Here is a 15,184-nt window from a genome sequence, read left to right as displayed (position 1 = left end):
TCTCTGGGAGCCTCCACCTGCTCCTGTGGAGTCTCTGGCCTGCCCCTCCTGTGGCCAGGTTGCAGCAAGGATGGCACAGAAATCCAAGCAAGGATGAAATCATCGTCTTCCTCTACTATTTTTATAAATTGCTTTTTTCCTACCCATGACTAGGCAGTATTTTCTCACAGCTGGGGATGAACAAATTCAAAAAGATGTTCTCAAATACATGGTTTCCAAGAGAGAGGCCACTAAATTTTGAAAATATAAAATAAGCCTTTTTGAGCGACTGCACAGCTCAAAAAAATGTCTTTGGTTAGAACCTCATCAGCAATGATTTGCTCTGTGTGAGGGTCCCCCGTGGAGACTGTAGTCACCTCATGTTAGGGCGCTGAGGCCTGTTTTCCCTGCTGAGATTGAATAAGTAGCTAGGAAGCATTAACTGATGGAGGTCACAAGAGTCCCAACCAAAGAAGTGAGGAATGTTTCTTTAAAGATGCTTTCCTGGTTGGAAAGACTTGGTGACCTTGAGGACTACAGCACTTCTCCTTCCCCGTAAGGATGAAGTGTCCCTTTGCCTCCTGGGCAGAAGCTTTCAGGAGTAAAGCCTCAAGGCCAAAACCATGTCTTCTATGACAGCAAGCAAATGTCCCTGATAAGGAGGAATACACAGTCTATTATAGTTCAAGGATGTGTGTCTTGATGCCCAAGACATCCTTTTTCAATAAAACCTGATAAAATGAAATTATACAGAGAGCTTGAGCATAGTGGATACTCAGTGTGTGGTTTCTAAATTTGCATCTGCAGCCACATTTGAGTACTTTTTGGCTTAGCTACTTTTACAAAATATTTTAGCTGTGAAATTGCATTGGTAGGTACAACCACAGAAATGCAGCATCAGATAAGTTTTTCCGCCCATGCACAGGCCAAATAGGATACTTTTTGGCTTCCCCACCAGATCAGCCACTGCAGTGCTTCAAGAAGTTGTGTTCTCAAATTTCCAGTTGTAGTTTCCAGGGCCTTCTGTCCCAGGAGGTCTAACATAGGTTATGGACTCTATAATCCAGTGAATGTTCACATAGGTGACTTGTGGAAAATACTGCAAGTATGACTGTAATAGACCTACAATTGATGGGCGTTTTCTGGGTGCATGTGGGTGCCTCCGTACAGCCTGTATAGGACAGTGGTTGTCACCACTTCTAGAATAAGAGAAAAGTCATGGCAAGGGAGTTGATTTTTAGGGCCAAGTCTTCTTTTTTCATTTCTTAAAATAAGGAGTCAACCACAGTCACTCTTTCCTCCTTTCCTACCCTCTCTGAACTGTTCTCCAATGAAGATAAAAGAAATGAACATATTTGGATTCCTAACTATGTCCCACACCTTATATTTCCAATTCTGGAAACTGCTGCAATTTTCTGATTTGATATTATTATGTTCCTCTTTATCAACAAATAAGCTCAGAGAGGTTAAATAACTTGCCTGAGGTTACACACCTAAGGGAAAAAGGCTGGATTCAAACCCAGACCTCAGGCACTAAAGCTCACATCTGCCACTTGTGGAGGTAGTTCATCAATTTCTAAGGAAAATAAATTTTCCTCTGCAAATACAATGGAAAGCGTCCCCATTTACTGCTATCATTGGCTAGTGCCTCTTTCTTTTTCACACCTTTGACCCTTCCAGCACCCAACTTGCCCTCATTAGCTCCTCCCACCACCCAGTGACCTTCCATTTCCTCCCTCCACCAGCCTCCTGTTGCACTGCTCATCCGCAGTCTGTAGGGCTGTGTGGCCCACCTCCGCCGTCACTCTCCTGTACGGGCTCGTGTCTTCTTTGTGCCCCTGTCCTTGCCCCCTAGTCACCTGCTGAAACCCAACCTGGATAAAGAGCACCCTCCTTCTCTGTGCCTGCCCACGGGGAAAATGACTAGTGCAGCGGAGCACCCGGCGGGGCTCTCAGTCCGGGCTCACCGACCTCCCGGAGTTCCGTGGTCAGCACCCCCTCACTCCTGCAGCTGCTGCCGTCGGGGGTCCTCCCTTTCCCTCACACCTTTCACTCCTCCCCAGCCCACTTAACCTCACCAGGTGACCTTGACCCCGACTTCCCTGGGAAAATAGAATCCTTCAGGCAGGAAGTCCCGTCAACCTGTTAGCAAACTGACAAGCCCATCTGCTCTGGATTCCACACTTGCTGGACAATAAGTATTTCAGTTGACCTAAGTCCATCTTATCATTGAAAATTTAGTGCTTCTTTTTTTTCCTTTGGGAGAGTATTCTTTACTCATTTTTAGGTTAAAATGTATATATATTCTCCCCATATTTATGATTATCTTTGGTTACTGACACTACGCAGAGGGCCTAACCACCACTGCTCTATTCATAAGTGTCTGTTATTCCTGGTTAAACTTTAGTACAAATTCTAGATTTTGTAGACCCCAAGCCCTAAACTCATGAGGCTTGATGGAAAGCTCTAGATTTCAAGAACAGTATAAAATGATACGCATACAAATTAAATAATTGAAATCTTTTTAGTTTCAATGTAATACAAAAACATCTCAACAATTATCGTTCTTCTCACCCACTTCCCCCACCAATGACAAATTCCCACCTAAAGTATTTAAAGTGTACAGACAGGGCTGGCCTGAGGCAAAAATGTAGGAGGCTTTGCTCCATCCAGTCTTTTCCCCACAAATCCAGAAATAGTGGAAACAATTTAGGCAGACAGACCTGGATAGCTCTACCAGGGTAACTGACTTAACCAGGGTAAGTTAACCAACATCACCCAGGTTCAGTTCCCCTATCTATGAAATGAGGTTAGTAATATTTAGTTAGCAGAGGGTTAAAAGAAGCAACATTTAGAATACTTGGTGTATATTAGGTGCTCAGTAGTTGGTGGGTTTATTACTATCCTTTTGAGCATTTCTAGGAAGGTCATTCATATCAAGGCCTCAAATTTACACTGATTATGCCTCTAAGGAATACATACATTTTAAAAAACACTTTGTCTCAAAATTTCTGTTTCCAGCCATGAGGAAGTAACAGGGGTAGAATTTATTCTCTTGCTTCAAGCAACTAAGAAGTCAGGAAAATACACAAAATGACAGTTTTTAGTATTGGACTACAGGAAGTGCAGAGCAGTGATTACTGAGAGAAGGGAGATGGATGCAGTGAAACCCATCATTGTCTCAGCTACCGTCTAGAAAGTTTCCAGGATTTCATTCAAGTAAGAGATCCTCAAGCAGAGCCTGCGGTGTCCCTGAGCCGAGTGTTCAGGGAGGCCAAGGCAGCTGGAAGTACAGGGTAGAGCGCTGGGGCGGCAGGAGCTAATCAGAAAGACAGCTCTGGAAATGCTCAGAGGGTTTCCTTCAGGACTTCGGCTGAGTACTGATCAGACACGTGAAGGAAGTACCAAAGTGGAGGCAAACACGTGGAAGGAGCAGGTGGAACCATTTCTGAAGCTCCCAGTGGGCTGGGAGCAGATCAAGTTTCAGATGGCCACAGAGGAGAAGATCTGTACTAGACCACGGTAGAGTTCCTACAAGTGCCTTGCCTCAGAAGTGGGACAGAATGAACTCTTGTCTAAAGGCTGCTCTGGACCTACTTACCCAAACTTAAAAGCAAGTCTTCAAAGAATTAAACTGTTTCTAAGGAACTTAGCTGCACTCAGGAAAAAAAAATCTCAAAAAATATTTAAAGGAATATGAAAAAAAAAAAGAAAAGAAAAAAAGTAATCTAGCACCTAACAGTGTAAAATTGTCAATGTCTGGCATCCAACAAAAAATTATTAGGCATGTGGAAGCAGAAAAATATGACCCATCATGAGGAGAAAAATCAATCAACAGAAAGACTTAGAAACATCACAGATAACAGAATTAGTAGATAAGCACACTAAAGCAGCTATTATAAAAATACTCCATATGTACAAGAAGGAAAATGAACGCATAAGCAGAAAAGACAGGGAAGATGTACTTTTAAGAAAAAGTAATCTGAAGAAATAACAGTTATGAAAAAGAAATCACAGATGTCATATAAGGGGGTTGACAGTTGTGGCTACCCTTCATGCCTAGCCATGATTAAAGACATCAAAGCTATTCTTTAGATAGTCTCAGGATCAGGTATAAAAGTGACTTTTCCAGAATTTACATATCTTTATATAATTACATAAGTGAATCGAATCATATATTCATTCAACTATATACTTATTGAGCACCAAGTTCTATGTATAATGACAGAGGAAATACGAATATGCACTAGATATGATTCTTGCCAATGTAAGTGTACAGTATAGCACACTATTAGATAAATGATAGCCTAATATATAAGCACACAGTGTAATGTATCTCAAAAACACAGGATATGACACATAGTAAATGATAAGGTTGCAGAATAATAAAAGGAAATAAAAGGAAACAAGATATAGAAGAGAAGACATAGATATTTACAAATAAAACAACTTGACATTAACTCAAAACAAAAATCCAAGATACAATAATATGCATGCTTATGTGTGTGTGCACACAGGATAGAAATGCACAAATCAATTTTAATGTAGGAATTTAACTGGCTTTTCTTCCTGTTCCTAGCTGCATTAGACTGTATAGTATGGGGGTGGCAGGATATAATTTTCTATATAATTTCATAAATATGGAATGTAAATATTTCCCTTCAGCTCATGTTGCTATAAAAGATACCAAAGCATCTCTATTCCAGGGGAAGAAAAGGCAATTAAGAAAATCAGGGAATGTGTGTTTATGATGTGTATTATATATTTATGTGTAATATGTGTATATTTAATGTATCTATACATATGTAAATATAGGAACAATTATTTTAAAAATTATTTTCTCTGGTTTTATTTTAGTGGGTAAGAAAATGATTAGCATAGTTCAAAAGGCCAGTTGACTATATATATACCAGAGTATGACAGACCAAAAAAAGACTAAGCTAATCAAGAGAAGGAAACTGTAAAAAATTAAAAATACAAATTTGTTGTGGTATACATAGAAAGAAGAAAAATTACATCTTGATAATTCAGAAGAAGTCAATCTACAAAGCAAGAAAATTTACAAAACAAGTAAATTTGTGTGACTCATTCCATGGAAGAGAACAATGAATATATTTCAAATGACTACATTATGTTATGCAAACATTTTAAAAGCAGTTTCATCTTGTAACATCTCTAGCCAACAAGGATAGAGTCTGTTGACACTGGCAGAGTTATTTGAGGACAAGCCTTGATGCCCTAAGTGATGTCAATTACCTTACAGAGTACACAGTACAGGCAAAAGCAAATATATTTTGGAAACAATTTTCTACAAAATCCCTTATTTCTAGAAATACTGTAGGAACACACATACTAAACACAGCACTGGAATGAAAGCCCCAGGAGAGCATGTTTGTCCCCAACACCTATAGCAATGTGGACACACAGTAGGTGCTCAAGACTCCAGTCCCATATGGATATATCTAGGCTGGCTACCTCATTAATCTCTTTCTGGACTTCTAGCAGCCTCTAGATGTACGGCCAGATGTCTTTCTTGCCACTTTTCAATCCAATCCTTATGCAAGGACTTGGGTGCTTTTGTTTTTTATCTTTTAAGCATGTGTGAAGGTTACTTGCACGCTTGAAATCCTCCAGTAGTACAAGATCTGTACTTTTACTCTGGCAGGCAAGATCTGGCCCCAGCCAGCCTCTCCAGACGCGCCAAGTACCAACCTGCCAACCCCACCCTATCCCCACTGCCACCTCTTGTCCACACACAGCCACCTTTCCTTTCATTGAAACAGCCAAGCTGCTTTTACCTCAGGCCTTTATCTGCTTTTAGAATTTTCTCATCTTCCCAAATTCCCCTTGTTTTCCTGTCCCTTCCTGCTACCTGGATAACTCTAATTTACCCTCGGGGTGTTAGCCTAAATATTACTTCTTTAGAGGAACTTTTCTGAACACACTCCAATACCTCTAAGCTAACTTGGGCTCCTCACCCCTTTTATAACATCCCACGATGGTGACTAAATCATCATTTGCATCGTTATTTGGATAACATCTGCTTCTTTAGAAATATGTATGTCCAAGGACCATCACCTGTCTGTCCTGTAAATGGTTATTTCTCTAGTGCCTAGTAAAACACACTGTACATTTTGAGTCTTCAATCACATTGTGGTGAATGAATGCATACACCAATGTGTAGTCCTAATGTCCTGGGGGGAAAGGCTACATAATTGTGGGAGGTGAAATAAAACTGTCAAGAATACATGAAATCAGGTACATAAGTTGTAAAATATAAATCAAGGACATATTTGTCTTCTGACACTTAATAATGAGAAGTCTTTCAATAAGATGGAAGATAAAAACAAAAGAGGATTCTGAGCATCATCTTTCAGCGAGCACGACTGCTATACTGCTATATATCAGGCTGCTTCCCCTTGATCACATGTGTGTCAGGGAGGGCCCCCATTTGGATCTGAAGGGACTGCAGAAAGGATGTTTGCTGGTTTGAGCATTATTTTCATTTTAAAAACAAGTATGTGGGATGGTTTATCATCAGACAGCTCATCTGAGTGTCTCTGTTAGCTGATGAGATTATTTCAGGAACAGATCCTTAAATTTCATTTCTTAAATCTCTGACCACTTGTCTCATTTCAAAACCTGGAGTCCTGCAATGGACAGGAATCCAGAGGGTCAAAAGAGAGGAAATAGATGAAGGAGATATTTGGAGACACAAGGTTCGTTTGGCACCTGGGTGAGCAGCTGTGAGCCCATTTCTAATTTCAGAGCAAAAGCGTAATGGGGAAGAAAGGAGCCAAGGACCTTCCATGTGCTGTGACCTCCAGAGCTACATCTCCATCCTTTGTGCATGAGGCCTACACCCTTAAATTTGACTGCGTATCATGTTTCCTTTCAATAGGTTCTTCAAATTCAACACATACAAAATGAAACTTGTCACCTTCCCCACCCTTTTTCTCTTCCAGCCTTCCCCACCCAACGCGGCAAATGACCACACCACTTACACAACGTCCAAAGCTAGAAACCGTTTATGCCATTTACACAATTTCCAAAGTCAGAAACCCAGGAGTTGTAGATCCTTCACTCTCCTTGCATTCTGTGTAGACTCAGTCATGAATCCCTGCTGTTCCTGTAATTGTCTTATGGCCCCTTTAGTTCTCTCCAGCCCCACTGCCAGGACTATTATTGCCATGATTACCTCTTTTCTGAGTAACTGCTCCAGCCTTCCATCTGATCTCCTTGCTGCCAACCTTTCCACATGCCCATTGGCTCTCAGTAGGTCTTACGAAAGTGCTCCGCAAAATACAACTCTAGTTGTACAGCTTCCCTGCTTAACACTCTTCCGTGACATCCTACGGACCCCTCCTCTGCTGGTGGCAGAACCACTTACCATGTTGATTTGTATTTGCTTATTTATTCTTCTCTGCTTCTCACTAGGCTCTAAAACATGAGACTAAGGTCTGTGTCTCACAGTCTCAGGACTCAGCACAATGTCTGGCTCAATAAATCCCAGTTAAAAGAGTGATGGTCCAGGGGAAGGGATTTCACAAATGTCTCTTCATATCTGGGCATATTCAAGAGGATCAAGGTGTTCCTGGGAGGACCAAACAGCCCAAGAAGGAAAGCAGGAAAAAAATCTTCTGAGGAAGCAGAGAGGAGTCAAAATGAGCAGAAGCATCAGGGAATGGCAGAGGGGAACGGAGACAATGGAGAGGGGACTGTGACCCATCCTAGATCACTGAATAACATGAGTTGTAAAGCTAAGCTCTTCTCAGAGTGGGGAACAGAGGCAGTGATAGTGAACGCAGAGCTTCTGATGAAGGAACAGCAAAGCGTGAGCTAAGGGACAATTCAGAGTGTTCATAGGTACTTGTAAGAGAGAAGTCTTTCGCTGGATCCAAGATAATGAGGCATGTGGCACTACCTTGTCTATAGTCCTTTCATAGCTAGTAGGGAGGTGTGATGCCTTTTCAGAACATGCATTTGAAATACAACAAATGGCATGCTAAGAAACGGGGTAAAAGACATATGTCAAGTTAATGTCATAATAGCTAAGGAGAGACATTCAGATGGACTGTCTGGTGATAAACCATCCCATAAGCTTGTGTTTAAAGTGAAAATAATACTCAAACTGGCAAATTTCCTATGTTTAGTCCCTTCAGATATGAATGGTGACACTGTCTGACACAGACACAATTAAGGGCACACAGACAGGGTGGTGAACTCTAAGACACAACAGATAGAAGGGAGAGCCTCTCTACGAGATGATGCTCAGAGTTCTTGCGGAGAGATTTGGATACTAGGAAAGAAAATTTCAAAGAAGTTTAGAGAGAAGAAAGGTTTGTGATCTCATGGCCAGAAAATATCCAGCAAGTATTACCAGTTCCCATGCTGGTCTGGGCCATAAACTTAGAACATGGGACTCAGCGGCTGCCTTTCAACACTTAACATTGATGATTATAACTTTGGAAAAGAAGCCACAGTTTATAGGAAGGGAGCAGCTGGTCACACAGATGGGTCAAAGCTCAGGATCTGATATGCTGGATTTCAGCTGATGATCACAGAGGTGGGGGCTCCTGGGATGCGACAACCAATGTGTATCACAGAAAACTGGGAAGAAGGCTTGAGGCACACAAGAGAACTATTCTGAACCTTGACATTGGGAGGGAAACTGTTCACCAAAAACACAAAGAAAATTGTAAACTGAGTCATAGGGAGGATATCACACATGCCATAGGAAGATGGATGATAGTGGAGAAGGAAAATTGATGGGAAAAACCTGGTTTAGATGGCTATTCTGGTGTCTCATGAGATGTCTGTCTGTCTATCTATCTATCTATCTATCTATCTATCTATCTATCTATCTATCTATCTATCTATCTATGTATCTATCTATCTATGTATCTATCTATCTATGTATCTATCTATCTGTCTATCTGTCTTTCTATCTATCTATAGATATATATAGATATACTTTTTAAGCTAAATTAAGCTTGGGGAATCCTACATACTAGATATTACTCTTTGAAATGGTACAATGCACAATTGCAAAGTAAAATCTCTGAGGAAACCCACAAAGAAAGCAACTTACCTGTTTAAACCCAGAGTTTATCACTGCTGTTAGGCACGTGCATACTCACATGACATCCATCCTACATGACAACAACTGTGAAACACTAGTGTTCCAACACGCCAGTTTAGAGAGCCTGTGTCCATATCAATGCACAAAGAATTGATAATAAAAACAAATCAACAACAAAAAATTTTTAATTCCATAAAACCAGAAGTATAAATAAAATAGGAAATAAAACACACATGAAATGATAACACAAGAGGTAAATATTATCTTAAAGATAAAGCAAGACTTTGGAGTATGAGATTTTTAGGCTAGAGTAATGGCATATTTAGATAAAGGAAACAAATTCACTGTAATGATCTCAAGTGGCACTTCATATGAAGGTAAATAAGGAAGTACACAAAAGTGGGAATAGAACTGTGGTGGGAACATGTACATAATAATAAAAGGGGAAGAAAATGGAAGAGATATAATTGTGTGAGCTCACAACAGCATGTCATAAAGGTATAATATGTCATAAAAGTGATCTGATTTCCTGGGAAACCCTTTTGATAAAATCAGAGGATATTAAAAATGTGTGCCATGCTTTGCTGATAATTTTAATCTCTCAATAAATAGAGGAAGTCATAAGAAAAAGGACTTGGTGTTGATTTAATATTAACAAATATGGAAAGAGTCATTGGTCATTTAGAAATACCAGAAACTTTGAGAGAAAGCCAAGTGCTCATAAAATCTAGTCTGTCCATAATCCTGTCAGAGACGTTTTAGAGATTTCTTGGAAAGAAGGTTACAGTAAATAATCTTTAAGTCCCTGCAGGACATTAAAGACTGCCTCTAACATTCTACGGTCACAGTGAAGAATTCCAGAGGCGGCTGGCCTGAAAACTGTGCAAGAAGCAACATTCTGTGGCTCTCTGACTGTTGGAAAGAAACAAAGAGTACTACACTTTAGATATGGTAAGAAGAGTATAAGATGCTTCATATAAACACACTGTAAGGCTTTAGGAATTGAAACAATGTGGTATTGGAATAAAAATAGAACAGTAGTACAGAAGAGATACTTCAGGAATAGATGAAAATACACATACCAATTGAATTTCTGATAAAAGAAGTAAATTAATGGAGGCATGGAAAATTGGAAATATATATCCAGTTCTAGAGTGGGAAAAACATTCCTGTGTGCAGAATGGAATAAAGGACTCATAAAGGAAAAGTTAAATATAATTTTTTTAAACAAAGAAACAACATTAAAAGGCAAAAAAAGACTAGATAAATATTTTTCAGAAACACGAACTCCAAAGATTAAAATGAATTAATGACCAAATAAAAACCAATAAGGAAACTACTAAGAATCCTATCTGAAAAATGGATACAGTATGAAAGTAATCTATTTACAAAAGAAAAAATATGGATAGAAAATAAAGGGGAGGGGAAGGAAATATTAAAAGTGTAGGCATAAAAAAACTTAAGGTAATATAACAGGATTCCTTCTTTGCACATCAAATAGTAAATATTAAATACATATGTATGTTTTGCAAAGTAATTGTACATATTGAACAAGAAACTTTAAAATGTTCATTTCTTTTGACCTACTAATTCTACATGTAGGAGTCTATCCAAGGGAAATAATTCTAATGTTGAAACGCTCTAAGGATAAAAATGTTCACTGTAATATTATTTGTTAAAAAAATGAGCAGAAAGGAAGAAATAAAAGTTAATACTTAATAAATGCTGATTATGCACAGGTATAATGCAGTTATAAGTAAATTGTCATATTAAAATCTCACAGTAGTCCCATGAAATAGAATCATCATTTTACAGAAAAGGTAAAAAGCTTTTACATGCTTGAAGAGGTTAAGTTCTTTAAAGAAACTTGGCTAGTAAGAGTGAAAAAAGGGAAACAGCCTAAATTTAAACACTAGAACAGTTAAAGCCACTGGGGAAGATGTAGTCAAAGGATTATTTAAATTTTTTAAATATAAACCCATACGATGGAAAAATAACCTGGAATAAAGTGTTAATAAAAGTGCATAATAGAAAACTTTATGTTTAAAATGATTAAAACATTTTCATAGAAAAAAGACTTGAAGAAAATACGTAAACACTAACCAAATAAAACAGAACCTGAAACTTAGTAAACCTGAGATAGTCTCAACAAATGGAGTCAGCTTCAGCCCTGAGAACAAAGCAAAATGTAGTTAAAGTGGCAGACTGGGGAAACGAGGAAGGGACGCCCGGGAAGACCCTGAAAAGCTCAAAAACAGTTTCAGCAGTTTGGCTAATACAAGAGATAGAGAACGTGATTCAGGGCAGATATGGTAAATCTTCTATAACGAGTAAGGCTGTAATTCTTTTCATGGTAAGTTGCTGGGAAAATCATAAATTGGTCATGGTTAAAATGTCAGAAGACTCAAAGTCATAAGAAAAAATAATGAATTATTGCACTTGTAGCTTACTGTGGAAGTCACACGACATTTTCTCAGGTAAGTGGGAGGTGGAGACGAGTAAAGTAATTTCTGCTATGTGAATATTTCAATTAGGCATCTGGGAAAATTTGGATAGAAAAACAGAAATCTTTACTTTCAAGTTATTAGAAGGAAGTATCTATTTAGATTAGCTTTAGGGAAAAGGGGTCTGGATAAACACATGTTCAAACCATAGAAAATGTCATTTATGTATACACACATATATCCTGCAGCAGACTAATGCTCATTTGTATGAATTTTATAACATTTTGGAGAATTTCATAAATATCCTGAGTATAATGTTTTGTAACTCAATCTTTGACTTTCCTTTTTCTGTCTCCAATTTTCCCATCTGTTGTCATTTCTCATGTTCTTTCTTGTTGTATTAAAAAAGAAACATATGTGTGTGTTTAAACATATATATATATGTACTAAATGCATTTATGTACAAACATACATATGTACATAGAGTACACTGACATACATATATAATTGCTACAGCTAGTTGAAAATTTTACGTCTATGGCCACTGTTTATGAAACAAATAGACAAATGCTTGGTCAACTCAGCACAAAGACCATCACAGGTCTGTGGTTGTGAAACTTAGTAACTCTCCAAAGACGACTGCTTTCTACTTAGTACATGCCACCTACCCTCATCTAGCTTGGCAGGCAAAAGTGAATTGTTCTTCTGACATTGTAACAATGATCACAGTATAACTGTCACCTCTCTACTGCAAATTCTGGGAGGGGAGGGACCAGGACTGTTTTGTTTACTGCTACAACCCCTGCACCAGGAGAGCATCTCAAGGAATATCTGTTGAATGAAAGACTGAATGAGTGAGAGATGACTTCAAGTCCAATGTGTCTTTCTTGATAACTCAATTCCCACCTCCCTGATAATATTTTCCTTCAGAGACCCTTCCAGATCCTTCTGGAAATAATTGCATTACTAGCCTGCATCAATACTTAACACCCAATACTACACATTATTTTTATTGGTGTTTTCTGTTGCTGTGTTTTTCAATTTAGGGAGACATGCTACTCAAGGACACTTATATACTGTATATTTATTCTATTTCCCCAAAACACTTGTTACAGGGCACAGGGAAAATCCTCCATAAACATGTATTAAATTAAATGATGAAATTTTTAAAGTGATTTACTTTGTGCCATTCCTAATCATTTTCTGTATTGTGTGTGTTGTATTATGATTCCAAAGTGTCAAGGAAAGAAAATGTGGAATGTAGTGTCAGTTGAGTTGGGTTTCTAGTTCTACTACTTCAGTGCTGGAAAAGATCACCTAAACCCTCATCCTCTGTTTCATGATCTTTAAATAGGAACATTAACAAGAACAGCAACAACATTAAGTATCTACCTGTGGAAGAAGATATGGCATATGGTGGAATCAAATGGCATAACATACGTGAAAGAGTTTTACAAATGGGAAGCAAATATTAGCTCTACTATTTACCGAGTTAAAATATGAGACACTGATGTTGCAACACTACAGATGGCGGATGCTGCATGTGGCTCTTTTTGAGGACAGCTTTTAGGCAGGGGAGCAAGGTGATGAGAAGAATCTCAAACACAAGCTGCCAAACATGCCCCAGTCATAAATCACAGATCATGCTCAACACTTGCGTGTGGAGAGATTACTGGGCGCCTGTTGCCCACACCCTTTGGCACTGCTCAAGCATCTTCAAACCCAGGAGAAAGCTTACCAGACACGAGCTGCTGTCCAGGCAACCCCACGGGAACCATGCCCAAGTTATTCATGGCAGTGGCCCAGGCTGTGGGATCTGTCACCGACATGTTGAGCTGGGTCGTGTCTATCGTTATGCTTCCCAAACCATCGGCTGCTGTGGAAAAAAACAAACTATGACTTAGAGTCCATAGACAAGGATGTTTGTTTCAAAGGAAATTGCATTTCTAAAGATGTGAAGCTTCATTTAGCACATTCCCAAACCACCAAAAAAATAAAGCACTGTAATCTACAGCAATATTTTATCCAGATGTAAACATAAAGAGTTTCTGAATACATTCTGGGAGAAAACTTAATGGCACATAGTTTATATTACACCCAGCATGCCATTAAGGAAGTACCCCTGGAAAAAATTGAAGAATTGCCAGTTTCTTCTAGTGAAATGACATTAGTTAAGTTCCAAGGTTGAGAGGCAAAGCAGGAACACTCTCTTGGTAAAACAATTGGCTTAGCAGGCAAATAATAAAAAAATGCACTTGGCTCTGAGTATAATGCTGGAGCAGGCACACCTTCGACTACCTAACAGCATCGTTAAAAACAGCTGTCAAATGGTCAAATAGGTCCTGACTGAACTTAAGTGTTACCTTGTAACGTATTCCTTCCTCAACTTTTCACATCATAACACTTGGAGAATGCAGGTGTCTGCCTAAAGTGACTCCCCCAGTTTTTCTTAATAAGCACAGACTTTCATCAAAACAAAACAAACAAATAGATAACATTAAAAACAAATAGCACAGAGCTAAAAAGAAAACATAGCAAAATATGTCAAATTGATTTAATGTTCTTTGACGTTCACTTGCTCCACAGCCTGAGTGGAGGATCCCAGTTCCGGTTCAGCTCATATTTTCACGGCTGGACGTGCTTTTCTAAGAATTCTAAATGCCTTGCTTGTGTCCCGTGCTGGCTGCCCACCGTTACCTGCAGCCATCATCTGAGGAAGCGGCTGGGGACACTGGCTGAGGCTTTCGACGCCACCTGCATCTACCACTGAATTACGAGCCTCCTGGTGGGCTGGGGCGCTTTGATTGCCAAGCGCTGGGTCCCCACGGAGATCATCGCATTCTGCAAAAGGGAAAGAAGGGTGGTGAGAAACCATGAGAGTTAACTGAGGGCACCTTCAAGGGAAAAACTATTGTCTGTTCAAAAACCAGCCACAGAGATCAGCTTCCAGTCACAGGGCACGGAGATGGTCCTGCTCCCGCGCCCACCGCTGTCTCCCGGCTGGGCCTGGGGCCCCGGGAGACGGTGGCCCTGCCGGCAGCTCCCCTGAGCTGGGCTGGCTGAACAAGCGGCCCCGTTTGCTAGGGCGGCCAGTGCCCTGCCTCCTAGTGAAGAGGCTTGGAAGACGGGGCTTATCAGCCTCTGCACAGCCTCTTCCGCACACTACACATCCATGGAGAGGGCAGACTCAGGGCCAAGTATGATCTTTTTCAGAGTTAAAAATTAATTGATGCTGTTATTTTGGAAGATGGTCATCTGTGAAATGTATTCAAAGAGGGGGAAAAAAAGTGGGGCAGAGGAAAAAAAGGCAAGAAGCTGTTCACAGCAAGGCTGGTAAAGGAGTGTACCTGAATTATAATAGGAAAGGCAAACAGGAAGAAGATCTAGAGGGTGTCGGGGCAGCACAGCAAAAAGCATTTGTTGTTTTAGTTTTATGAAAAAATAAATTTAACTGTCTGCAATTTGTTTGGTCTGAATTCTCCCTAGAATTGAACAGTTTGTATATATGTGTACATATGTAAGTATTTTTATTAGACTTTTCAAAGCACATTTCTAACAAAAACAAATAACAATAAAACATTATATAAAGTGGCCTCCTCTATAGCACATTATTTCTAAAATGCCATGCCTTCTCTCCATCTTTAAAAATGCAAGAACATAGCATTCATATATATATATA

At 39.4% G+C, this 15,184-nt stretch overlaps 1 protein-coding gene across 16 annotated transcripts in view; it reads right to left on the bottom strand.

The window, feature by feature from the left end:
- Positions 1 to 15,184, bottom strand: part of ENOX1 (ecto-NOX disulfide-thiol exchanger 1) — a 572,438-nt gene that overhangs the window by 178,877 nt on the left and 378,377 nt on the right. For 15 of the 16 annotated variants that reach the window (XM_057494467.1, XM_057494476.1, XM_057494470.1 and 12 more), the window contains 2 exons: positions 14,203 to 14,346; positions 13,244 to 13,381 (listed from right to left, as the gene is read on the bottom strand). In XM_057494467.1, the coding sequence (XP_057350450.1) occupies positions 13,244 to 13,381; positions 14,203 to 14,346 (282 nt within the window). The remainder of the gene's footprint in view (positions 1 to 13,243; positions 13,382 to 14,202; positions 14,347 to 15,184) is intronic. The other variant, XM_036932412.2, reaches the window with a different exon arrangement.

Source organism: Manis pentadactyla, chromosome 17, assembly GCF_030020395.1.
Source record: "Manis pentadactyla isolate mManPen7 chromosome 17, mManPen7.hap1, whole genome shotgun sequence".
Taxonomy (NCBI): domain Eukaryota; kingdom Metazoa; phylum Chordata; class Mammalia; order Pholidota; family Manidae; genus Manis; species Manis pentadactyla.
This window is presented reverse-complemented; position numbering and strand designations above follow the sequence as displayed.